At 48.7% G+C, this 26,609-nt stretch overlaps 1 protein-coding gene across 3 annotated transcripts in view; it reads left to right on the top strand.

Moving 5' to 3' along the window:
* The window catches only part of SIL1 (SIL1 nucleotide exchange factor), a 284,915-nt gene extending 260,315 nt beyond the window's left edge, over window positions 1-24,600 (top strand). For all 3 annotated transcript variants that reach the window (XM_045059704.1, XM_006927639.5, XM_019832833.3), the window contains 3 exons: window positions 19,805-19,901; window positions 20,334-20,498; window positions 24,081-24,600. In XM_045059704.1, the coding sequence (XP_044915639.1) occupies window positions 19,805-19,901; window positions 20,334-20,498; window positions 24,081-24,437 (619 nt within the window). In that variant the 3' untranslated portion in view covers window positions 24,438-24,600. The remainder of the gene's footprint in view (window positions 1-19,804; window positions 19,902-20,333; window positions 20,499-24,080) is intronic.
* The last annotated feature ends 2,009 nt before the right edge of the window (window positions 24,601-26,609 follow it).

The raw sequence follows: 26,609 nt of genomic DNA, 5'->3' as shown, positions 1-26,609 counted from the left end.
ACAACACTGTTCACAGCCTCGGGTCTGATGATGTCCCTCCAAAATCAGCTGTTCCCTTGTGCCCAGCTTGAGTTGGTGCTGAATTTATTGTGTCTGCAACATCAGGGCAGTGCTAGAGGTTCCTTGCCCACTGCTTCTTTCCCAGGCTGCTTGTGCCAGCTGTGGGTCCCTTGTGAGGCTGTTAGGTGTCTCTCTGTGGCAGATTCATTGTTCCATATTTTTATTTAATTACTTACTTTTACAGCTCTTAGAATAAATCTAATTATCCATCTGTTATGCTACATTATGCCACTGCATTTCATGCAATTCTTTCTCATTGTATGATATTTGTCAACTTGACCTTGCCCTCTTCCACTGTTTGTGCTCCTCTATGTGGCTCTGTGCCACCTCCTCAGTGGATTCCCAGCATATCAATCTATCAGAGCCCCCGGGGCAGAGCTGACTGCAAGTGGCTTTTAGATGGAGCAAAGGTTGGTGTTGCCTGGAGCACTGCAGAGGAGGAGGAGAGTAGCCAAGGAGCCATCTTTGGTACTATGCTGACCTGACATAGGTCTGGAAAGTTGGGTTGATATTAAAGGTCCAGAAAAGAAGATGGAAATTCTAGCCTAGGGTTTTTGGTCTTTAGCCAGAGGGCTGTTGTCAAGGGGAACAGCCAGGAGAGGTCAGGCTGAAAAGAGATGACAGTGGCCACCTGTAGATATGTCTCTTACCATCCCACCATGGCTGTCAAGGAGTGCCTAACATTAGGATTGAGTTAGGACTGATCTTAAACATAGCAGAGGTGGGCGTTACGTATGGCAGGTTGATTTCAAGAAGCGTGTAGAGCATCCTGGCTCCCAAATCTTTTTTTTTTTTTTTTCTTTTTTCCTCCTCCTCCTGCTGCCTAAAATTGTATTAATGCCATTGGGAATTACTTTCTAGTTTTTTCAATACATCTCTTTGTGGGCAAATGCAGATACTCCTGGGAGAGGTACCACAGGGGTCATGGAACACTTCTGCTATATTCTTTTTCTCAAGCAGGTGGGGGATGTGTGGCAGTGGAGTTGTATGAGGAAGTTGTTGAGGGAATCATACTAGAGGGGGTGGGAAAGAGAAGGCAAATTTAGAATTTGGTTGGAATGTGCCCCATTTGAGCCCTTGGAGTAGGTAAGATGCTCAGAAAGGGAGGGAAATCATATGCACTACCCATCCAGACACCCAGGTACAGGACTGGGCAGTCCAAACAGGGCAGCAGCACTGAGCCAGCCTTGCCTGTCAGGCAGTTCCTGCTTAGCTAAGTATGGTCTTAGGGCTAGACCATGGAAAGTGAGGTCACTGGTGAACAGATATCAAGGCACAGTCTGTGTCCTTGAGAGAGTTGACAGTTGAGCAAGGGAAACAGACTGACCAAATGTGTTGAGTGTGATGAAGGAGAAACAGGGCCTCTGGAATGCATAGTAGAGACCTGATGCAGGTCAGGTGGTTTCTCAGAGGAAATGTTTGGAGTGAGACTTGGAGACATAGGAACTAGCCTGACAAAGATGGGAACAGAAATGAAAAGGGCGCTCCAGGCAGAAGCTGTAGAGAGCACAAGCACATTTAAGTAGAGGAATTTATTTGGGAAAGGGAGGCCCACTTTTGGTCCTGTCATAGGGTTGTTTCCAACAGATTCTTGAATGGAAGCACTGAGGCTTCTACTGTTACTCTTTCCAAAGCATGTACCCCTGGGGATCAGGAGGGGAGGACCCATAGGCTTTCTTGAGTGAAGGCATTTGGTCAGAGGCTCCGTATTCTACATTCTCATCTACCTGGGGCAGGGTCTGCTATGCTGGGTTTGAGGACCCCTCTTCCCTCCCACCACCTCCACTTCAACCCTGCTTCTGGCTCAAGCCCACATTAAAGGCCTTCCAGCCTGGATGTGGGCCCAGGTTGGAGCTCATTACAGCCCTGTGGCCAGGCCCTCCATTTTCCCTTCCAGGTTAAGACTTGGCAGGCATCAAAGACTGCCAGGAACACCCCACAGGCCTTCTCCCTTAATGATCTCGCTTCTGCCCTCGGTCTGCATGGCCTCCCTAGCCAAGCTTTGCTCGCCAGAGCCTCTGGTGACTTTTTGCAAGCGTTTCTTCATTCCAACAAACAGAATTCAGTGACTAATTGCTGGTATATATTTTTTTTCCCTCAAGACTCTATTTATATAGGCTGTCATGTTGGGGGTGGGGAAGAGCAGGCTTTAGTCTTGGGAGGACTGCTGTTTCCTGCTACTGCCATCATTAGACAGAGGCCTGTGTGGCATTGATGTCCACACTTTGTCTTTATTCTTGTATTTTTTTTGTCGTTTCGACATTTGGTTCTTTGAACATCTAACATCCCTTTTATGCTTCTCATCTCCCACAGAAGATTGTTGTATTTTGTCCCCCACCGAAACTGCGTTTTCCTTTTGTCAGATTTCTCACTTTCTTCTTTATTGTATTTTGATCAGTGTGGCCATGTAGGTCTGGGTTTTACTGGGAGCTTTTCATCTTGGCAGTGGCCCTCAGGGCTTGGGTCTTCTTGTAAAAGCCATGCTCTGCCTCAGACCCCTCAAGCAGACCTTTCCTGGCCCAGGCTACAGAGAGCCCAGCCCTGTCATCTGTCCAGAGACTAGCCTGGCAGTTCTCAAACTTAAGCATGCATGAGAAGCAACAGGATTTAACCAAGATCTGTTAAAATAGAGATTGCCAGGCCCCTCCCCTAAAGCTTCTGATTCGGTAAGTCTGGTTGGGGCCTGAGAATTTTTATTGCATGTTAGTTCCCAGCTGATGCTGGTACTGCTGGTCCAGACATCACGGTTTGAAAACCACTGTTTTGGTGTAATTCCTCCTTTACCTTGAGCCACAGTGTCAAAGGCCCTAGAGAGGGGAGAATATGCGGAGACCAAGTTCCCTTTTCTCCATACTGGGCCCAGCTCTCCAAAATTAGATGATGACAGCTGTTGGCAGTGGCATCATGATATTTAAACACTTTTGCAGTGATTTCACTGCCCTAAGTCATTTGATACAGCAGATTCTTTGGTTAAGTAGCAGAGCTTCTTAATTTAAGCTCAGATGAGTGAAGACCTCCTTCTTGACTAGTAGTTTGTGTTGTTTCCTCAGTTGAATCCAGGTCTCTTAGGTCCTGTTTTTGAGCTTTGACAATGCTGCCACTTACTACATCACTATGTGACCTTGGGAAAAAGTACTTAACTTTCTGTGACTTAGTTTATTGATCAGTAAAATGGGGGTAAAAATGTTATCTGCCTCCTAGAGTTGTCATGAGGATTATGTGACTCAACATTTGCGAAATACTGGAGGACTATTAAATGATGGCTCTCTAGAATCCATTCTCCTTTGGACTGTGAGGGGCTGCCCTTAGTTGTGCATTTGTTACCACAGGAGGCTGAGGAGAATGTCCTACCACACACCAGACAGACAGCATCCCTGGCCATTAGGACAGGGTTCCATCACTTTCGAAAAGCACTTATCTCTGTTGTCTGCCCTGGTGGAACTGGTGCGTTGCAAGCCACTGGATGGAATTTGCCTCCAGGAGCGGAAGATGAGGCTGCAGCTGATGGCCTGGGTCAGTGTGAGAAGCTGAAGACCAGGAGAGCAGCCCACATCACCTCAGGTCCCCCTTGGGAGCTGATGGAGTGGAGGCCCCGCAGCGTCAGCCCTGCCATGGCCATTCCCAGCTTAGTTTGGAGGGAGGAGAAGCTAAATCTGCCTTAGGAGTGTTTTCCTCTCTTCCTGCCTCTCCTCTACCATCTGACTGGGGCACTGATAGAAGTAGCAGAGGTTTTAAGTAGAAGGCTGGTCCTAATAATGTTAATGTTATTGAACCTATTGAATGTAATGGGCCAGGAACTGTTCCATTTTATATTTCATTTAATCCTCCCAACAATCTTAGGAAATAATCCTCACTTTACAGATGAAGAGGCTTGGGCAAAGACAGGTTAATTAGGTCAGTTGGTCTCCAGTACCCATGGTCTTTACCACTGTGTCTCTTTGGACCCTATCCTGATGTTTCCCTCTGGGATGCCATTGTCCCCCTCCCATGGGTGCCTAGCCTTGGCCCGTTCCCAGGATCCTTGGCCCCTCAGCTCAGTATCCAGAGTCCAGGCCTGTGCATGTTCTTTATGTACCTCTGTGTCTTCCATAGAACTTAACACAAAGCCTTAGACAGAGGGTGGCCATATGTTGCATTCATGCCTCTTGTTCCATTGCAGTAATTAATAGTGCCTCCTTTCACTCCAGAAAGTGTCCTAGTTTGCACAGTAAATTATGTGGTCACTCTGCTTACACATGACTGGTTCTCCCAACCCAGGGGCAGTAGCATTTTAATAGAGGACCCTGAAAGACAGAATTATCTTTAAGACTCAAAGAAATAAATCCCATGTGGTAAAATTTGAAGCCCTTTATAAAATTTATAACCCAGAGAGCAAGAGGATTTAGACAGAGGTTCTGCACAGCACCCCACACTTAGCACAAAGAACTCTAAGACCAGACTTGAGGCCTGTGAAGGTCACCAGGTTGGTCGCAGATTTAGCAGAGTGGAATTCCTACTGTGGCTTCATGGAAGTGTCTGAGAAGGAAGGCCAGCAAAAGGGAAGGAGTGCCAAAAAGCTTTTGCTTTTCTACCTGTCGTAGGCAGAAGCCAGCCCTTGTCTAGAATTTAACTACCCTCAGCACCTTAGGCTTCCTGCAGGAAAGAGCCAGCTGGGGCTGGCCCTTTCCACCATGCTGAATTCAAGCCTGGTGGGAGCCTGTGGCTCCGCTCCTGGTCCCAGTGCTGGGGGTTCTCACCTCAGGCTCTACCCCAGCAACCCCCGCCCCCACTACTTTAGATATGGGACCACGCCCACCCTCAGCCTTAGTGTGTGCGGGTCACATTCCAGCCTGTGTCCTTGCCCCGTTTGCAGGCAGCTGAAAACTGCTGTGCATATGTCGGTTCACACTTGAACTGGTTTAATGTTTTTTCTTTTAAGCTGCAATCTAAAATTCAGCCAGACAGGCTTTAACGAGCACTAAATCGTCAAGCCTTTTGTTTCCCTTGCTATTCAAGCCATGGAGATTGTGTATTTGATTCAGCAACAATTGCTGTATCTTAAACAAACCATTTACGTTTTGACATTAACTATTTTATGACTGTAACTTTTTGTTGGCATTAGAATGGTTCCAGCAGAAGGCCTTTTAACGATTTATTAGAAGAAGAGTTTAAAGGGTCTGTGGAAGGTGATTCTTAACATTTTCTTTGAGGGAGAGGAAAGACTTTTACCTGAATGCATTTGGGTAATGCATACAGACTTTCAGCCTTTTTTCTCCTGTCTTAATGACTTTTGATCTTACTAATTTCATTCTTCCAGGGCACCTTCCTGGTCAAACCCTCCATTTTTCACATTACGCCTGGTATTGGCCTCTTTTGCGCAGTGACTTGTCTAATAAAGTGCCTCTCTGCATGTCTCTGTTAGCTGTTAATTTTGTCTAATAGGGGCAAGAACTATTTTCATTCTTTGCTCTGCCCCCAAGATGCATAGCTGAGGACCCTGTGCACTCTGGGCCCAATCAGGATTTGTCGACCAACTGTTGACAAAGAGCCTCACTCAGACAAATAGCATGCTCACAAAGGAAACCATCCATCATTCTGTCTCCAGAAGCTGAGAGTAACTGGAGTATTTCTCCAGTTCTTAAATTTCTTCACAAAGTGGGAAATGTTTGCTTTCCTTTTAGACCCCCATTCCAGTGCCTGGTGACTCAGGACTAAGGGCCTCTAGCAAGGTCAGGCCTCCCAGTTTTGTTCCTACATCAGGGGAAGCTCTATGCCATCCTTTTTCTGTTTGTTCTTTTTTGAAAAAAGAGAGCACAAGAGGTGAGTGGGGCAGAGAGAGAGAGAGAAACCCGAGCAGGCTTCACACTGCCAGCTCAGAACCCCAGGTAGGGCTCAAAACCACGAACTGTGAAATCATGACCTGAGCTGAAATCAAGAGTTGGACACTTAACCAACTGAGCCACCCAGGTGCCCCTGCTCTGTGTCCTTCTTGACCTGAAGTCCTGAGCCTGACCCTCGTGGGAGTCAGCAGACCCACCCACTCCACCCAGTTTTCTCTTCTGTGACATTGTGACAGAAGTGGCTAGGGGCAGGAAACCCATGCTCGCCGGGGCCTGGGAATGAGCCACAGGAAACGGATCTGGCCCAAGAAGCCCTCTTGATCCACCCCCATGGAAAACTTGCCTCTCAGAACTATAATTAATTGTCCATAAAAATCTTTCAAAATACCAATGATGCAAAATATTCGAATGGTTTACCATATTGTTCACCATATTTAAACTGTCAGAAACCTTAAATATCTGAGCAGAACCTCAGCAAACAAAGGATATTTTGGGGACTTGTTATGTATGTTGCACAGCAGAGACATTTGTAGTATATATGACTTCCAAATCCTGTAAACGAAGCATTTCAGTGTTGTCATTTTCAGCTATAGACCATCCCACGATTGTTGCCTTTTCTTTTGCTATTAAGAGATGGCTCTGTATGTCAATTATTCCTCAATAAAACTGCAAAAAAAAAAAAAAAAAAAGAATGGCTCATTCACAAACATTTTTGCAGTTTGTGGCAAGAGCAAAATAGGCCCCGCTTGATTCCATTGGCTCTGATTAAGGAGAGGAGGAGGTTGGAGGGAAAGGTGAGTGATTACCCAGCACATACCCCTGAGCCCTGGAGAGCAAGACCTGAGTGAGTAAGGAAGTTCCTTCCTGAGCCTCAGAGGGCCTATTGAGAAGGTGTATTGCCTGCACGAGGATTGGCTAGGCAATTTCCCTGGTAGCTCTCTTACCCTGTGGATCTTGCTTGCTCTGGTCCCCCCAGCACCTCGGGGAATAGAGATAGTTATACCACCAGCTGGTATAGATGACCTCAAGTGACATACTCTCTGTGTTCTCTAATAAACTTGATAAATCTCACTGAGTAAAAAAATCTCCCATATGCTTTAGCCTAAATTTTCTTCTGCTTAACCTTGTTACTCCTACCTTGCCTCCCTCAGACTGCCTAGACAATTACTGGGAGGCATTTGTTGAATAATTATAGGCCACAGATAATTTCTCTTTAGCTCTCTCTCTTGCATGTTCCCCACCCTGTGGCCTCCCTTTAGCCAGCTCTAATTAGCTTCTTTGATCCTTCCTCCCAATCTCTTCCTCTAGCTTGTTAATTACCTTTCTCCCCCATGAATTCTTTCTGCTCTGGCTTTGCCCCTCTAGCCAGAGAAGCTGAGAATGACAGTCTGGGGCCACTCAGTGGGAGGTGGTGGGACTTTGTTTCCAACCACAGGTAACCCCTCCTACTTTTGAGAAGCACGAAAACCCAGGCACTCCTTCTTAGCAGAAAAGTACAAATAGTAATTTTCATTCAAGAGTATAACACATTATTAAAAAACAACTATTAATTGAATGCTTGGTATTTGCCAGGAATTGTGCTCATCTCCTTATATATTACCATATTTCATCTCCACAGCAATCCCCAAGGGATAAATAATACTAATCCCTATTTACAGATACAGAAACTAAAGTCTGAAGAGGTTTTAAGTAATGTGTTCGAGTCACACAACTTGAAAGCACTGGAAGTAGGACTTGAACCAGTTCTCTCTGATGCCAAAGCTGCTTTTATTCAGTAGTTGGCTCACTGAGTTTGGGCTTTTGGTGAAATGAAAGTATATCATTGGCCCTTAGCTAACCAAAGAACATGCACACTAATCATGGGATAAGATATCAGCTATTACCCTCAGTGTACAAGAGGCTTTCTGAATTGAGATTATAAAACTGGTGCCGAAGCAAGCTGATGTGACACTGTGGATCTTCATGCATCTGAGTAGCTGGAAATCTCCTTGAGTGGAAACCAAGATTCTGATAAGTACTTGATGTGCTTTAATTCTTAACTCCCTTTTCTGACCATCTCATCTCTCAGATGGTAAAGGGAACCATAAGGAAAAGGACCTCACTGAAATTATATATATATATTTTTTTTTTTTCTTTTAATTTATGTATTTTGAGAGAGTGTCAGTGGGAAAGGGGAAGAGAGAGAAGGAGGGAGAGAGAATCCCAAGCATGGAGCTATCAGCGTGGAGCCTGACACGGGGCTCGATGTCACAAGCTGTGAGATGATGATCTGAGCCAAGATCAAGAGTCAGACGCTTAACCTACTGAGTGCCTCTCATTGAAATTCTGAGCAACAAAAAGGATATGTCCAGTGAAGTGAAAGTGTTGGAGTCCTTAGCAGAAAGTGACCATGTTTGGAGAAGCCTAGGGAAATGCACAACTCTCTGGGTTTGGAGGAAAGCAGTTTGTAGAAGGCCCAGGGAAAAGTAGTTAGGATGTTAAGGCACGAGTTTCGAAAGGGAGGATGAGTCAGTCTGAGAAATGAAATGTGCTCAATGTAGTCCCAGGTGATTATTGCAGGGAACAACAGAGGAGCCGCAACATGGTACACGAAGGAGCAGTTAGAGTAGAGCTTTTGTATAAGGGATGAAAAAGTGTGAACAAACAGTGAAGGGTGTAAAGCTCTGACCACACTGTCAGGAATACCAGGGGGGTGAGACCCGGGGTGCCAAGAACAGAGGAACCTGCCCAAGCCATTAGTGTTCACAGTGAGAGTGATGGTGTCAGCCCCCTGCTTCGGCAGATAACTCAATGCAGCAGATGACATACAGGGCATTCCCAGCCTCCCTTGTAGTTCTGTTCCACCTCTGACTTCTCTTTTAAGGAGAATGGTCTTCCTGCCAGAAAGAGTCAAAAGTCGTCAAGAGGAACTTGAGCCCAAGAGTGTGAAGAAGGAGGGAAAGAGTTGCTGGCTTCTCTAAATGAGTTAGGGTCTGCAAAATCAAATGAAAACTTAGGGAGATCATTATGAGACCTGTGTGTGTGTATGAATCTCTGTGGCATTGTAGGGGTTGAGAGAGGGACAGAGACAGGATGGGTGACTGTTTGGGCTTTCAAGATAACAGCAAGTTTTTGAGATGGGATTTATGGGCATTTCTAAAGAGAAGAGGTGATCTCTTGGAGCAAGAGTGGGTTCTGTAAAAACAGACTAGTTGAATGCTTCATCCCCACTGCCACCTGCACCTTGCTCCTTCTTTGCCTCTCTCCCTTCTTTCCTTCTGCACAAAAGCACGTGAGCCTTATGTAAACCACTTGGTGACCTATTAAGAGTGAACACACACATGTTACCACCACCAGGTCAAGCAACAGAACTTTACCAGCACCCAGAAGAGTCTGTCATGCTCCCTCCCAGTTCAAACTTTCTTTTTCAGAAAGATTTGCTATCCTGGGAGTTTAGACCATTGCTGTAGACACAGGGACTCTGCATTTCAGGAAAACATTTAGCAGAATCTCATGATAATCTAATAGGTAGAGAAATGATGATAAAGATATGTGGATTTGAAGCTACTTGAACAATCACGCCTAATAAGATGTTTGCTTACAAATGGTTCTTTGTCAGCAACAGAGTCTTCATTGTATTGATGTGCCAAAGATCTCTTGTCAAATTCTGTCCTGTCCAACCTGCATTGAGATTCTTATATGAGGACAGTGGGGGCAGATGACACAGATTAGGAAGGGCTAATGAACACAGGGCTAATGACAGAATGAGGATCCCAAAGTAAGTGACATGCTAGGATGAACGGCTTGGGTAGCAAAGAGACATTTTAAATCTTGTTATTGAATTTTTAGTTTTATAAAAACCCGTATTTGTTTTTTTAAAAAATCCTACCACCCAGAGACAAATATATGATGTAACTTGCTTTTTGCCTTCTCTACTAAGGTTTAGGGCTATGTTGGGGAACCCTCGGCTCCTCATGTGGACATCAGGGACTGGATCAAAGCAGGCTCACTGTGAGTCAGGTCTGTGACACTACTGCCAAAAAATTACATGTGGTCTGAGGCATTAGTTGCAGAATGATCCTGGGGCAGAGGCAGCTGAGCCCCCTGGACTCTGGAGGGGGTGGCCACGTGGGAGCCCTGTAGTGGGTTTGCCAGGTTGTGAGGGGAGCTTTCTCTGGGAAGTTGGCTGCTCTGAAGCTTCAGAAGGGGTGACCTTTCAGGACAGAGTCAGGTGACCCTCTCTATGTTGAGAGGGCAGACTTGGGACCAGACTTGCCTTGTTTGATGGGGACCCTCCCACTGCTTGTAGTCTTCAAATACCAGGCAGCCACTTACAACAGGTGCTACACCAGGTAAAAGCTTGGTGATTGGGTCTAGTTATCCCAAATGCTGGTCCTCACCTCAATGCCAGACTTACTGGTAAGGATCGGGTGGAACATTTGTGAAAAATTAGGTTTTTGAGCTCTATTTTTTAAAGTTGTGATTCAGTATGTGTAGTGTAAGGGTTAGAATCTGTTAGAAATTTTCACAAAGTGCCCCAGTGCTCCTTGGTGAAGTGGCACATTCCACAGTTGGTAGAGCAAAAGTAAAATATCTTGGGCAAGAACATCTTGGGCCAGAAAGTAAGGAAGTGCTTAGAGAATGATGGAAATAAGTCAAAAAGACACAGAACCCAGTATGAAAAGACTCTGGTGATTAAATCACAGGTAATTTGAGCATCTAAATAAATAATTATAGAAATGGATTATAACCCATAGATGAATTAAGAATTCATGAAGCCATACTGAGAGAAATGAATGAATAAGTGAGAAAGTAGGAAAGCCTCTTCTTTCACATAGGGTGACAACACATATGGGTAGAAGCAGTGATAGAGTTTGAATATCATCATTTGAGAAACATCATAGTAATAATAATTTTAAGGAAGGAATATCAATGAATGCCAGAACTAGTGGGTGAAAGTTTGATGAGGAACAGGGTATCTTTATGTCTCAAAAAGTGTCTCCCCACAGAATATTTATTAATTTCAAAGAGACAAATAGCATCTTTATAATGGAGAAATCTGGCAGACACCACCGTGATCAGTAATCAAAGTGAACACTGCCCATCATGTGGGCCTGCCTGATATCACACACCCCTGATAAGATGCACTGAGAAGGACATAACATTGCTTTTATGCATAAACTCAGTCTTTTTTTTTTTAATAAATTAATCACACTTAAATTTTTTTTTATTTTTCTTTTTTTTTTAATTTTCTTTATTTTTTTAAATTTACATCCAAATTGGGGTGCCTGGGTGGCTCAGTCGGTTGAGCATCCGACTTCAGCTCAGGTCGTGATCTCACTGTTTGTGAGTTCGAGCCCCGCATCGGGCTCTGTGCTGACAGCTCGGAGCCTGGAGCCTGCTTTAGATTCTGTGTCTTCCTCTGTCTGCTCCTCCCCTGCTTGCACTCTGTCTCTGTCTCTCTCAAAAATGAATAAATGTTAAAAAAAAAAAAAATTAAAAAAATTTACATCCAAATTAGTTAGCATATAGTGCAACAGTGATTTCAGGAGTAGATTCCTTAGTGCCCCTTGCCCATTTAGCCCCTCTCCCCTCCCACAACCCGTCCTGTAACCCTCAGTTTGTTCTCCATATTTAAGAGTCTCTTTATGTTTTTGTCCCCCTCTTTGTTTTTATATTATTTTTGCTTCCCTTTCCTTATGTTCATCTGTTTTGTCTCTTAAAGTCCTCATATGAGTGAAGTCATATGATTGTTGTCTTTCTCTAATTTCACTTAGCATAATACCCTTCAGCTCCATCCACGTAGTTGCAAATGGCAAGATTTCATTCCTTTTGATGGCCGAGTAATACTCCATTGTATATATATAGGACATCTTCTTTATCCATTCATCCATCGATGGACATTTGGGCTCTTTCCATACTTTGGCTATTGTGGATAGTGCTGCTATAAACATGGGGGTGCATGTGTCCCTTCAAAACAGCACACCTGTATCCTGTGGATAAATGCCTAGTAGTGCAATTGCTGGGTCGTAGGGTAGTTCTATTTTTAGTTTTTTGAGGTACTTCTGTACTTTTCCAGAGTGGCTGCACCAGCTTGCATTCCCTTTTTTTTTTAAAGTTTATTTTTTTTTGAGAGAACATTTGCATACCCACAGACAGGGGAGAGGCGGAGAGAGAGAATCCCAAGCAGGTTCTGTACCATCAGCACTGAGTCCAAATGTGGGGCTCGATCTCATGAACCGTGAGATAATGATCTGAGCCAAAACCAAGAGTTGGACACCTAACCGACAGAGCCACCCAGGTGCCCCACATAACCTCAGTCTAACCATGGGAAAACATCAGATACATTCTGACTAAGGAATAGTCTACAAACCAACCTGTGCTGTTCAAAACTATTAGTGTCATGAAAGACAAAGACATGCTAAGGAGAGCATGTCAAGAGTAGAGGAGACTTAAGACATGCTGCTAAAACTCATCATGCCAAGTCATCAATTGGATCCTGAACCAAAATTACTCTTCTAATCAGGATATTCTGGGGACAGTGGGTAAAATCTGAGTATCTATAGATCATATATTGACAATAATTTCCTGATTTTGATAATTGTACTATGGTTCTTAGGTGCACTTGATATATTTAGGGGTAAAGAGTCATCATATTTGCAGCTGACTCTCAAATGTTTCAGAAGGGAAAGTAATATGTATAAATACATAAAGAAAATTAAAAAGCGGATGTGATAAAATGTTAACCACTGGTGAATCTCACTGGGAGTTCTTTTGCTATTTTGCAACTTTCCTGTAGGTTAGTTTTCTCTGTAATTTTCTGTGATTTTTAAAGGCCCAGTCTGAAATGATTGAAGAGTAAAAAAAAAAAAACCCAAAAAATAACAAGCCACCAAAACAGTGTCTCCGGTGATTGTGATGCAGAGTTATGTATGAGAGCTAGCAGATGTCTGTTAAAATTCTTTGGGTCTACTCTCTCAGACCCTGTTTCTCTTTCCAGAGGTGGGCAGTTGATCACTGTGTGTGTGTGTGTGTGTGTGTGTGTGTGTGTGTGTGTGTGTGTACATGTACATGCAAAAAGGGCCTCTTAGAGATACTCTTGTGGGCACCATCATTGTGGTGAATTGTGTGTGTCCTTCATTTGCTTACATGACTCCCTTCTGGTTGTTGAGTGTCTATGAATAGGTCCAGTGATAATCCTACCTTTCCCCAGGGTCCAGGGGGCCAGGGTAGTTTCCATCATCCCCATTGTGGTATTAATCTCATGTTACTGGCTGGATGTTTTGATTCTCTTGAGGGCTTCACTCTCATGTGGCATTTATTTTTTTGGTGAACCTATTCTATTTTTATTCAAGTTGGTTATTATCCATATCTTGATTGACTAATTGTTTAACTCCATTGATCCCTAGATGGCAGGCTAGTATAGATCCCTAGTGAACTGCCTATTTCAAGATTATACATCCTGCAAATCCTTGTGTTTCACAGATGATCAAGGCCTCACGTTAGGGCACAGACAAGGTGAGGCCAGCAGAAAAGAAATCTTTCTCTCTGGGCAAGAAGGTGAGCATGTATACCACTTCATCAGGCAGGATCACAAATGATTAAGCCTGACCACATACTCCCCTGAGATCTGCTTCCTTTCCACACTGCATAGGATCTTCTCAAGGAGTATTTCAGAACAATGGTATTTTTTTTATTCTGTTATTAAGAGAATGAAAAGGGGGCACCTGGGTGGCTCAGTCGGTTGGGCGACTGACTTCAGCTCAGGTCATGATCTCCCAGTTCATGGGTTTGAGCCCCGCTTCGGGCTCTGTGCTGACAGCTCAGAGCCTGGAGTCTCCTTCCAGATTCTGGGTCTCCTTCTCTCTCTGCCCCTCCCCGACTTGCATTCTGCCCCTCTCTCTCTCAAAAATAAATAAACATTAAAAAGAAGAGAGAGAATGAAAAAAAAACTTTACCCTGCTTAGAAATTCATGAGGACTCATGAGAGAGCACATAGCCCAGTGTGTCCTGAGTGACCGGTGGTCACTGGCACTCTAGAAGACATAGCTCTGCTTTGGGGATTTCACCTTAGTGTTTACTCAGCCCCATCTAACCTGTCAACCTAACCCTCATTTCCCTTTCCGGAACTCTGCCTTTTCCAGTTTTTCTCCTTTTCCAATGATCCAGGCTCCCTTTTCAGCCCTTGTTTTTTCACTTCACCCCAAGCAGGATCTCTATGTATTTTCTGTTTCAGTGCACACACCCCTGATGTCAGCAGCACCTGCTTCATGGCTGTGTGATCCGTATTGCTGCATAGGACCCTGCAGTGAAAAGGGCCTGTGCTTGGTTTAATGTTCTGTCCTTGCCATCTTCAGTTTGCAATAATTTTTTAAAAAATGTTTAATGTTTGTTTATTTTTGAGAGAGAAAGTAAGCATGTGGGGGAGGGGCAGAGAGAGAGAATGAATCCCAACCCAGTGCCACACTGTCAGTGCAGAGTACGATGTGGGTCTCGAATTCATGCTCGAACTCATGAACTGTGAGATCATGACCTGAGCCGAAATCAAGAGACGCTTAACCAACTAAGCCACCCAGGCGCCCTAAGTTTCTAATAAGTTTTAAACAAGGGCCTCACATTTCCATTCTGTACCAGCCCTGAAAATTATGTAGTGAGTCCTGAGTGCCAAAGAGGGAGAAGGGCAACTCCTGGACCTGAGTTGCGCAGGACTCTGCTGGGCTCTGTGGCCAGGCTTGGCGATACACTCTGAGATCAGCTCTACCACCTTCCCCCTGACTGCTCCCACCGCCAACACTTGCTCACCTTTAGTTAACTAAAACATGATCTCTGACCCTTGGCAGATTGCCTGTATCAGTCACCTGAACCAAACTGCTTGGTTTCTGCAAAGGCAATCATTTCCATTTCTGTGATCTCCCCCCAGCCCCACCCAAAATTTACAAAGTAGCAGCTGCTGCCATCCCTCTGCACACAGACAGCTGACTTGCCTGCTGATTGTGAACATCCCAGTAATCCGAGTGCTAATGGTATTTATTCAGTCCAGCCAGCTTAGCCCTGAACAAGGTTTAGTCTCATTTATCTCATCAGAGACGAGCTACGTCCTTAATATCCTTCTGTTGACTTTGAGCACACCAGCGTCACTGATGTTGCTGAGAGGCATGCCAGGCCCCTGCCCTTTTAACTCACTCAAATCTCCAACTGTCAGGACACCCACCTTCCAGCCAGCAAGAACCACCTTGTCCCCACCCCCTGCATGAGCCACAGCTCTAGTCCTGAGTCTATATGCTAGGAAGGAGATGAGGCCAGCATATATGTGCCTCAGGCATCTGTGTTCTTGAGGAAATGGTCTTGGCTCTTTGTAGCAAACCCACTGTAATTTACTCTTACAGTCATTCTGCATTGGCTAGCATCTTGGCTTTCATTAGCATACCTTTAACACAGGTGGTTTTAGCTCTGCCTCATAGGTGAGGAAACTGAAATGAAAGGACTTGCCCAAGGTCATGAGCCATTGTTCACAGGATTCCCACCAAGGGCTCTCCAGGCCAGCCCTTGCACATCCCCTAACCTCACCCAGCTATTTTGGGGGAAACTTCATGCCCCAAAACACACAACAATGAACATTTGGAGCCCAAGGCTGAGCCACCAGGGAGAGAGAGGTTCTGAGAGCATGCTGGTCTCTGCTCTTCCAGAGTGGATTGCTCAAGAAACGCCCAGCTCTCCTGTCCCTGCCTGGATGGACTGAGTGTCTTTAGAAACACAAACTTTAGGGGCACCTGGGTGGCTCAGTCGGTTAAGCGTCCGACTTCGGCTCAGGTCATGATTTCGCGGTCCGTGAGTTAGAACCCCGCGTTGGGCTCTGTGCCAACAGCTCAGAGCCTGGAGCCTGTTTCAGATTCTGTGTCTCCCTCTCTCTCTGATCCTCCCCTGTTCATGCTCTGTCTCTCTCTGTCTCAAAAATAAATAAAATAAACGTTAAAAAAAAATAAAAACAAAAAGAAACAAACACAAACTTTATATTCTCCACCTCTCTCTTCTGTGTTCCTTAGCCCCTCTACTGGGCATTACTAAAAAGCTGTTATCTGAGGGTATTATATGGACCCCCTGAAGTGTCTACGGCACCACTGAAGTTTGGGGGAGGGCCCAGAGTTAATGTGGGCTCCTTCATTTAAGTTCGTCAGGAGAAAAGGCGCAGCCCTGTGGAGGCCGTTGTTAGCCCATGGTCCTGCTCTACTCACCCAGGTTCTTCAGGATTCTGCTGTAGGTGAAAACGTAGGTTTGTTGCCTTATGAGAATGATTTCAGCAAGTGACAAAGCAAGTGACAAAGACATCAGTCTCTTTTTCCTTCTGGTTTACTTCTGTGTGAGCTCTGTTCTCTACTCCCCTAATGGGCTTCTCTCCATGGGGATAGGGTGGGACCCAGCTGCTATCGGCATAACCATATATGCTCCTGGTTTATAGCAACCTATCTTATGGAGAAGGAAACTTCTTTTTGTCCTGACTCTAGCATAGACTGAGTGCTCTGGTTATCCAGTCCTGGGTGGCCCACAGAAGCCATGGTGATGGCAGGCTGTGATGGACCATGGACCTGTACTCGATCCTCAAGCCTTTCTGTGGGTTCTAGGGGGTTGAGACCCGCCCCATCGCGACCATAAGGAGTGAGAGAGGCACTCTGAGGAGTGTCTTAGAGGAAGGGAGAGCGAAGAGTGACTGTACTGAGGGGTGGGAAAGAAGGGATGCTGGTCACGTTAGAGGTACACACTACATACCCAGAGCCAACCTGACCTGGGAGTGGTAAACTGCAGGGCTCAGAGTGTTCTCCCATCTCATCTCTTGTCCCCAGGGCCACTGTCCTGAGGCAGACGCTGCTCCTGGGCCCTTTCTGGTGTCTGTGTGCCTTGAAGGAGCTTGTTACAACTCTTACTTTGGGTGCGGCATTTCCCGAGGAAGAAGCAGGAGTGGGCTCTGCTTTATGGACAGGTTCTGGGTCCTGCATCGCCCCTCCTTGGTCCCAGCCAGCAGGCCTCCTTGGCACTACAAGCATCGTGGCCTCCTGACCTGCACTGGTGCTGCTTGTCAGCTGCACCTCTCAGCCCCATTTTCCATGACTTTCCAGGGCAGCTTTGTACTGAATGGTGTCACCTCTCCACACACACCCCTGCTGTTCCCTGAGCACCTGCCCTTCCTCCTGTCCATAGCTATGCTTCACCTGAACTTCAGCTTCTTGCAATGCCTCTTCTCCAGTGCAGCCCTCCTGGCTCTCCCACCCCAGACCTTCCTGTTCTTTTTCTGATCCCCCAGAGCTTTTTGGTCATTCATTCACTCTGAAACTTGTAAATAAGGTCTGGTGGTGTGGTCTCTCTCCTATGTGAATCCTGGCTTGTTTGGTGGCCGATATCAGGCTGAGCTTCCCCCCCACAAATCTGCCCTGCATGTGGGGCTTCTCTGTGCAACCACCTAGCAGTGGCTGGCCTCTGCATCTTTCCTGTGACAAAGTGTGGTCTGGCCCTCTGCATCTTATATCAGGGCTCCTGTGGATATGGAGTACCAGGGAAGCCCTGTCTCTTAATGGCTTTTGGCATCTTTTCTTTACTCCTAGTCAGCTCATGTTCTATTTGGAGGATCCCAGGGATCTGCCTACATGGTTTGAGCCCTCTGCTTTTTGCCCTGGTACTTCTCTCCCCTTCTAACCATTCAGACCTGGGTGAGCACAGTTCCCCTCTCCCCCAATACCGCCTCATGTTCGTGCCAGGACTGTTACTCTGGATGGTGCCCAAGGTAGGTCCCTGTACTCAGCATGCTCAAGTGGGTCTCCTAAGCTCCCCCACCCTTGTCTTCTGGAGTTGGCCAGGAGATTATCTCATCCCTGGGTCTTGTTCTCAGCAGATCTGTAAACCACGACCAAGCCCTATATGCTTTCTTTGGAGGGCCTTGTCCCTGCTACTCTGTATGCTCTCTCTGATGCATCCTCTGAGGCTGATGTGATGCTGGGTCTCACAGCCCCCCCCTTTCTTAGGAAGCAGTATTTGGTGTTTGTGTGAATTTCTCAGCAGGGTCGTCTTTTCCTAGAAAAGACCCTGCCTGTTGTGGGTGAGTGTTCCTCAGGCACATGATGGCAAAGACAGTCCTAATTAGCTCACACTTTGATGAAGCAGCTGCTTTTCTCAAGTTGGGGGAGCAGAGGGCAGGGGAAGGACTCAGCTCCCAGGCTCCCTGTGCACTGGTGCCCACCTGCCTGTCTGGAGAGGAGCTGTCAGCTTCCTTTCCCCAGAGACCCCGACCCATCTCCAGGCTGCTCCTCAAACCCACCAGTGGAGTTGCAGTGGGACAGGGTAGCACCCACTCTGCACGTCCTTTCTAGATGAGAGGATGCAGAAGCACTCAGGCACCTCCCATTTACAGCAGGAAAACTGGCTCAGCTTGCTAAGTCCTCTTTGAAACTTGAAGCTAGTGCCTGGTAGGAATGGAGGGTGGTCCATTGAGGCCTCACTTGGGCCCCATCACCATGCCATTGGGCCATCTTTGACAGAGCACCTGCTGTGTGGCAGGCCCTCTCCTGCAAGTAGCAGTGTGAACCCTCTTGTTATGTGCCTCCCATTTCTGCCTGGGTTTCAGACCCTGCCTTACTCTGCAAGATGCCATGAAGGCCCCTTGCCGAGGTTGGGGGTTAGGAGGAGCAGATGCTTTTGGGGTCTCCAGGGAGCTGGTGGTCATGCTAAGGTGAAGGAGCCAGAGCCAAGAAAAGACTCGGTGCCCTTTGTGGGCTGTCTGGGTGAGTGCGAGAGCCAGCCTGTGACCTCTGGCCTGGCCCCTCCCCCTCCTCGTGGTTTTGGGCTTTTTGGGAGCCTGCCACCACCTTTCTTCTCTGAGGCCTCCTAAGTGGTTGGTGAGGGAACCTTGACTACACAGGTCCCTCAAGGGCCTAACTACACAGGTCCCTGTGCTTGGCACTTATTCCCTAATTGATCACTAATTTGATCTTAGAAAGCAAGAGGTTCCCAGACATATCCCCTGCCTGGCACCCTGCCCTATGGAGGTCTCAACAGCCAGGCTCCTATCCTTTCATCTAGGAGAGTTGTGCCTGAATGTTTGAACCTATCACTTTTTCTCCAGCCCAGAACAGGGAGAAGATCTCCAGAGGCAGCTCTAGGTTTTGAGTGTTTTAGTGTTGCTGTGTGTTGGTTGATATAGTTCTGGTTGTGCACATGTGTCATTCTTGCCCTGTTTTCCTGGATCCCATGACATAGGCTCTGTGCTGAGTGCTGAGAGTACAGGGACAATCACAGTAGCTACTCTCACAGTGGGGAGGCATCTGGGTTGGCCCTGTTTTAGGATCTACTTAGGGTTAGAGTCTCCTTGGATCTCATTCATTCTCCCTGTTTTCTCCCACAAGCGTTGACTATATGTGGTCTGTGAGTTCCATCCAGGACAGGAAAGAGGAATGGGCTCCAGCCCCGGGACTGGAGGAGCTCATGCTCAGAGGAGGACAGAGTTTTTAATAATTGCTCCCCAGTGTATGTTTGCCTGGGATCATGGAAGGAAGAAGAACCTATGCAGGCTTGGGGAGTGTGGGGGAAGGCTTTCCATGCGAGGGACACTGAGAAGCACCTTTAGCATCAGGAGATCCTAAAATGGTAGAAGTGATTTCTCTTCCCAGGTCATCCCAGCCCGTTGGCTGCTAGACGGTAGGGCAATGGCATGGAAGCCGTTGGCCCTGTCATTTTGGTCATAGGCCTTCATACCCGGGTGGATGTTTAGCAATTGGCCTGTTCCCTCAGCTGAGTTCTAGCTTGTCCCAAGTGGGAACACTGCCTTGTGCGCCTTTTTTTCCCTAGGGTATGGCTCTTATGTTAGCATCTCCCTAACCACCCAGATCCCTGGGGAGTACAATGGCATTCCCCCAAGTTGGTGAGTAGGTACAATGTCATGCTGTCCTGTGCTTTCCCCCCAGCAACCCAAAGGTCCAAGTAGAGGCCATTGAAGGGGGAGCCCTCCAGAAGCTGCTGGTCATCCTGGCTACGGAGCAGCCTCTCACTGCAAAGAAGAAGGTGTGTTTCTGTTCTGTTCCTCCTGCCCAGCCCCTAACACACCTGTGGAGCCTGAAAGGCACGGGTCCCTTTTGAGACTTTACATTACCCTTGGGATCTGAGTGGTCATCCACGGGGTGGCATAGGGGGAGGGGTCCCACTCACCCAAGGCAGCGTGGCAACCTGCTGAGCCATCTGGAGGCCTAGGTTCAGCTCCCATGATTAGTTTCGGGTGCCACCTTCTGGTTCCCTGTCCTCGGCCTTTGTCCACTGGGTGTTGTTAAAGGTTTCCTGTCCTGGCCTCTCTTCTGGCTCTCACAGACCTGTGTTCTGGAGTGTAGCTATCCCTGTGGGTGGTGGGTGGGCCAGGGGTGGGGTAGTGGGTGCACCTCTGGCTGCCTCCGCTGGGCCTTGCGGCAGGGCCAGCTCCACATTGCTCCTCACCCTCTGCAGGTCCTGTTTGCGCTGTGCTCCCTCCTGCGACACTTCCCCTATGCCCAGCAGCAGTTCCTGAAACTGGGGGGGCTGCAGGTCCTGAGGAGCCTAGTGCAGGCGAAGGGCACAGAGGTGCTGGCTGTGCGTGTGGTCACTCTGCTTTATGACCTGGTCACTGAAAAGGTGAGTGCCTGGATGTGTTGTGCCTCCCCCTCACTTTACTTTGCTTCTGGCCATTTGACCCCCGCCCCCTCCCACATCTTTTCTATCTAGCCTTCCATCCTCATGACAATGATCCTGAGAAAATGTGCCAGACTATGCTGGGCAGATGGGGATGCTGTGAGGGCCCTGCACCCAGAATTTCTGAGACCTCTGGGAGGGTATCCTGTGGGAAGTGACTGTTAAACTGAAAGCTGAGGGCTGGTGAGGAGGAGCAGGGGCAGGGGCACTGACAGTGGCCAGGCTAGAGTATGCAGGCGGCAGGCTCAGCATGATGGAAGGCCAGAAATGGCCAGGTCAGCCCTTCATGGAATGAAAGGTCATTTCATTTGGCTAAAGCCTAGGGTGGGAGTGATGAGGAGCAGGTGGGCTGGAGCAGCTGTGTCTGGGAGCCCTTGCAGCAGCCGGAACACTAATTAGCCAGAGGCTGGAATGATGCTGAATCTTGATTTTAGAAACCTGGAGGTGCCTCCTCTGGGAGCTTTGGCTTTGGGCGAGGGCTCAGAATGGCTGCCCTCGAGGGGCCCGGGGACCCCTGTTGTTGCCACCTGGGAGGATACTTGGTGTCCAACCCACTTTGGTGTTTGTGAGCCTGAAAAGTATCTTAATTAAAGCTGCATAAAACCAGCCAGGTCTGTATTCTTAATTCAGCGGCTACAGAGAGCATTAGCCGGGCTTTCTCAGCTGCCTCTCTCGGGCTGCACTCTCCCTAGAACAGCCGACTGCGGATTTAGGAAGCAGGTCTGGGCAGCCACTGGAACCAGTGCTGAGTGTTGGAGACTGAGAGGCCCAGCCTGCCTCCCTGCCCCTGCCTCAGACTGAGGGTCAGAGTTGTCTGTCGCTGCTTCTCGGTCAGTTAGTTGCAGTTGTGTGCTCACTCTCTGGCGCTGTTTCTCTTGGCCTACCTGTCTCTCATTCTTTTTGCCTGCCCCACCCGCTATCTCTCCCTCCCTCTTCAGGCTGCAGAAACCCATAACAGCAGGCAGTCATGTGGTGCTCACATCCAATTAATAAGGCCTGGACACAGTTGACTTCTTGGGAAGGGGCAAGCAAGTCTGGAGAAAGACCTGCATGTTGGCTTGGCCTTTCCCAGGAGAAACTCACCTCTTTGCTCTGGTGTACTGGGTATCTCTTCGCTGTCCCAGTCCTGGGTGGCGACTCCTGTGACATTGGTGTATCCCCAGAGAGCTGCCTGAGTCAGCTGGCCCCTGGAGCTTGCCTTGAGGCTTTGGGGTGCTGTGAATGCTGGGGAGGGACTGGTGTCTCTGCAGACAGTACAGAGACACCTTCTATGGGGTAGGATGAGGAGGGTGGTGGAGGAGTTGCAGCCAGCCAGAGACCTTAAGGCACACGTCAGCCACACTATGCTTGAGGTAATTCTTGTGGTTCTTTGGAAAGAATGGAGAACTAATCAGACTGGGACTTGATCAGAGCTGCCTGAGTTGGAGGCATGTCAGGTTGCTATTTGAGGTGCCCCACACCTTGAGGGTGGTGGTGTGGCAAAGTAGCAGCTGAAATGCAGATTTCCCAGGGAGAGTGGACCGCCTCTCAGATTGCTGCTTCTGCAGAGTGAGATGCTGGCCAGTGGTCGTGAATCCACATCCATTCCATGCCTCCGTGGAGCTGAGGCGATACAGGGATGACCCACTCACCGGTTCCTTCCACCACAGGTGGTGACTGGTTGTCTGCCCTGCCCAGTGCTCTCCCAGGTCCCTGGTCCCTTCTCTCTTGGTGCTTTTGGGCAGGCTTTTATCCGAGTACTACCTGGAGCATGTGGTCTGCAGAGGCTTACAAGTCAGGGGCTCTGACCTCTTCTGGGGAGTCAGGGGAGGCACTGAGATATGAGGAATGAGTTATTATGGAGTTGGGGTTGGGTAGGAATGCACCTCCAAGCTGTACCTTAAAGGCTCTGGGGGACATTTAGTGTGACAGGTGCATGAGTGAGGGTGGATATGGGGATGAGGCCAAGTGCAGGTCAGGGTGGACCCTGCAGGGCCTTGAAGTCCTTGGGAAGGGGTTTAGTCTTTATCATCAGAAGTGCCCAGTGGTGGAGGGTTTGGGGCTGGGCAGCAGTCTGCCATCAGAGGGCTGGGGGAGGCAGGTTGGGAGTGGGAGGCACTGGACTGACGAAGTGCAGTGAGGGACAGGGCACAGGAGCAGAGACAAAGGGCTGGGAGGACTGTGATGTTCTAGAGGCGGAGCTGTGGCACTTGAAGGTGGGTTAAGAAAGGACTACCAGGTTCCTCTCATCCTTTTCTGTTACAAGATGATGATCCCTGCCCCTGCCTGCTCCCTCCACCAGGCCCCATGGACCCCAAGGCCTTTAAGTGGTGCACTGTGGCCCCTGGTCTCTCCTGGGCTTTCCTCTTGCCTTCCCTGTCCTCTGTATGCCTCATTCTCACCTGGAGCTAGGGCCGACATTTCTTCTTTCTTCTTGCAGGGACACTTAGTACAGCCAGGAAGGGACATCTCCCCACTGTGCACCCTCTGCCTCTGCATAGCCTTCCTCTTACATTTGAAATAAGCTGGAAACTCAGCTGTTTCAGGTGTTTCCTGCCTCTGGCAGCCTGGCAGGGTTGGCTTCCACCACTTCCTGCTAGTGGGGATGGGTTTCTGTACTTTACAGCCATTGGCCAAGCATGTGACTTTCTGCCCAAATTTATCTCAACTCCCCAGGCCCTTGGCATAAAGGCCATGTTCCTTGGAGGCACAGCCAGGGTTCTGTGTGTTTTGGGCTTCAGCCTGACCCTCATGCCCCATGGACAAGAACAACCTGCCCTTTTTCAGATAGGAGGTGGGCCCAGTCCTGTTGTTGCGACCCTCCTGTATGTGGACCCTTCATCTTATCCACTTGGAGAGCTCCTCCTTGGCCTCCCACCTCAGGGAAATGCCATCTTCTCTGCCCTGTGTCCTGACTCCTCTGAGGGAGTGGATCTAGTGGTGGTGAGGACGGTGCTGTACACACCACTTTACAGCTAACGCTGCTTCAAGTGTAGATGATGTGATTCTACTTGATAGCAAAGGTCATGTTTTGGGTGTGCTGTGTGCCGGATGCTGGCTGCGTGTGTGTTCACCACCCCAGTGAGTCCCCCCAACAGTCCTGAGGGGGGTCATGTCATCGCCACGTAAGAGATGATGCAGTGGCAGCCTAAGGCCGTTTGGCTGTCCGTAGTGGAGCAGGAATTTGAATCTAGCCTATCTGCCTCCACACTACACTGCTGAACTAAATTCATCTTGCTGTTTAGGAAATATTCAGTTAATTTTTACTCTCCTGCTAGACACTGAGCTCCTTGAGGGCTAGGATGTGGTCTCCATCTTGGTTTCTCTGGCACATTGCCCAGCTGTTTTTGATGAATGCATGGATAGACACAGACAGGTGGACGTAGGGATAAATGGGTGGGGGAGCTTGTGTGAAGTCATGAGTCCAGCTGACCTTCTCCCATGTTGGACTTTGGAGGCACAAGAGGATGGAGGCAGAGGGGTGGACTGATGTTAGTGTGTTCTCTCCCCAACCCCATCCGTGGTGTGTGGCCACACGGATGGCAGATGTTTGCGGAGGAGGAAGCCGAGCTGACCCAGGAGACGCCCCCAGAGAAGCTGCAGCAGTATCGCCAGGTGCACCTCCTACCAGGCCTGCGGGAGCAGGGCTGGTGTGAGATCACTGCTCACCTCCTGGCCCTCCCTGAGCATGATGCCCGCGAAAAGGTGCTACAGACCCTGGGAGCCCTCCTGGCCACCTGCCGGGACCGCTACCATCAGGACCCCCAGCTCAGCAGGACACTGGTCAGCCTTCAGGCTGAGTACCAGGCTCTGGCCACCCTGGAGCTCCAAGATGGTGAGGATGAGGGATACTTTCGGGAACTGCTGGGATCTATCAACAGCTTGCTGAAGGAGCTGAGATGAGATTGCCCCTAACACCAGGACTGGACCGGGGCACTGGTGAGACTGTTGGGCACCAGCTTGGGTGGGCTCTTTAGGGGATACCAGGCAGAAGGGAGGACTTCCTTACTGGGGCCTGAGTATCATCTGGGCAGTGCTGCCTTGGCCATTAAATGGAGGCATGAGAGCCATTGTCTGTTTTGTGTCTCTTTAGGTGGGGCACAGTCGTGTGGTTGGGGGGCTGTGTCTGGGAGCCCCCTTGGGCAGTTAGGCAGGTTGTTGGGTGACAGGCCACTGAGGGGCCCCTGATGACATGCCGGATGGTAAGCCCACAGCATCTAGTAATAGGCTCCATAGGAACGGTCCGGGCTCAGGAGTTGGAAAACCCTGGCTGGCACCAGCTCTTTAACGACCAGTAGCTCTGCGACCTTGGGAAGTCATTTACCTTCTCCTGACCCTGTTTTCTCAACTGTCATAGGGGAGTGCCATTAAGTGAGAGAAAACATGCATAAAGCACTGCATCAGGATCTGGCATCCAAGCTCGTTCTTTCCCCCACCTGGCTCTGAGGGAAGGTCTGGGGGGTCATCTCACGGACGCTGTACTATAGTCTCAAGTATTAACCTTGAGGCCACTGGCAGTGGTGGAAGCCTGAGTGCTGTGTCAGCCCAGGCAGCTTGTGGGCTAGGGTGGAGCAATTGGTGCTGGGCCTGGGTGGTGGAAGGATTGGGGGTGGCTTGTGGCTCTCAGGAAGCCCTTGGGTGTGTAGGCCTTACTCTTGGAGAGGAGTGATCTCGCTAAAGCTAGAACTGTGGCCCACCTGACAGGGCAGAGGTGTGGCTCTGTGCCCCAGCCCCTCCCCCGTGTCAGCTGAGGTACTCTGTGGAGGAGGCCTCGAAGGCGGGGGCAGCCGAGCCTGGCAAGTCCCGGCCCCCACCCCACAGAGGCTGAGTGCCAGGCTGGGAGCCTGCTGCAGGTTGCCACGGCAACCCCGGCCCTGGGCTTTCCTGATTTGGATTCTGGTGCTTTTGTTTTTCAGCCTTTCCCAATGCATCACAGGCTCTCTCCTGCTGCTCAGGCAGCCCCTCCTGGCCTCCATGTAGAAATCTCCCCATCCTGGCCTTGCATATAGAAATCACAGCTTCACTGAGCTGAGGGGAAACTGAGGTCCTGAGAAACATGCGGTAGTGGGCAATTTCCTTCCCTGTGGTCCCTTTGTTCAGCCTTACACCCTCTCCTGCCCACCTCATACGACAGCACACAGGAAGCTTGGGAGAGAGCTCTTGCCTGCAAACAACCCTCCCAGGGGGCAGGAGGGAAGCAGGAGCCTGTTGTGCCAGGGTAGGAAGCCTCAGGGCTTGGGCATAGTGGGGATCAAACACAAAGTCTATCATGTATTGGGTGCTTTCTGCCTCACTGCCGTTAAAACCTCTAAATCACCTTCAAAATACATTTTACAGATGAGATCATGGCTCAGAGAGGCTAAATGGTCTGCCTGAGGTCACACAGCTTGTGGCAGAAATAGAATTTGGTTTCACCGTGAAAGGCTTGATTATGTGGCTCAGAAGGTGACAGTGTTGAATTTGACCGGCAGTCGTGGGAGGGAGGACCAGGCTGGATGGCAGAGCAGCTGTTCTGTGATGGAGCAGGGCAGGGTTCAGAAAGGAGGTGCTGGGCCTGGCTAAGGCCAAGGTCAAGGATCCCTTTAAAGATAGTATCAGCAGACTTTGTGGGTGGATTTGAGACAGGGAGTAGGAAGGATGGGGATGCCCCAGCCTATGCTGCGAATGAGGAGGACTCAGGGTTGGGGAAAAGTCTGGTATGGGTCTCATCCTGGCAGAGGTGAGCACTGAGGTTGTGGGAGCAGGTACACCTTTGAGCAAAGGCTGGCAAGAGCATGCTAGGTGTGGAGGGAGCCCTTGGGCTGACCTGGGCTAGTAGCAGCTGGGGCTGGGGGTCCCCAGAGCCCTTGAGTCCTTTGTAACTTCCAGAGTCTGATCTGGGATATGGGAAGGATATGGGGATATTCCTCCCCATGGAAGGAATAACAATAGTAGGAGCTTAATTGAGGACCCCAGTATCTCTTCATCCTCACGTATGCCGCACAAAATGACGTAACTATAAAGCTGAAAGGAGACTTTGCGCCGTGAGCTCTTTGGCGTTGTGAGAGTCACTGGGACTGAAGAAGGAGCGTCTGG

Source organism: Felis catus, chromosome A1 (assembly GCF_018350175.1).
Source record: "Felis catus isolate Fca126 chromosome A1, F.catus_Fca126_mat1.0, whole genome shotgun sequence".
Lineage (NCBI taxonomy): Eukaryota > Metazoa > Chordata > Mammalia > Carnivora > Felidae > Felis > Felis catus.
The sequence above is the reverse complement of the archived record's forward strand: the minus strand, read 5'-3'. Positions and strand labels throughout refer to the sequence as shown.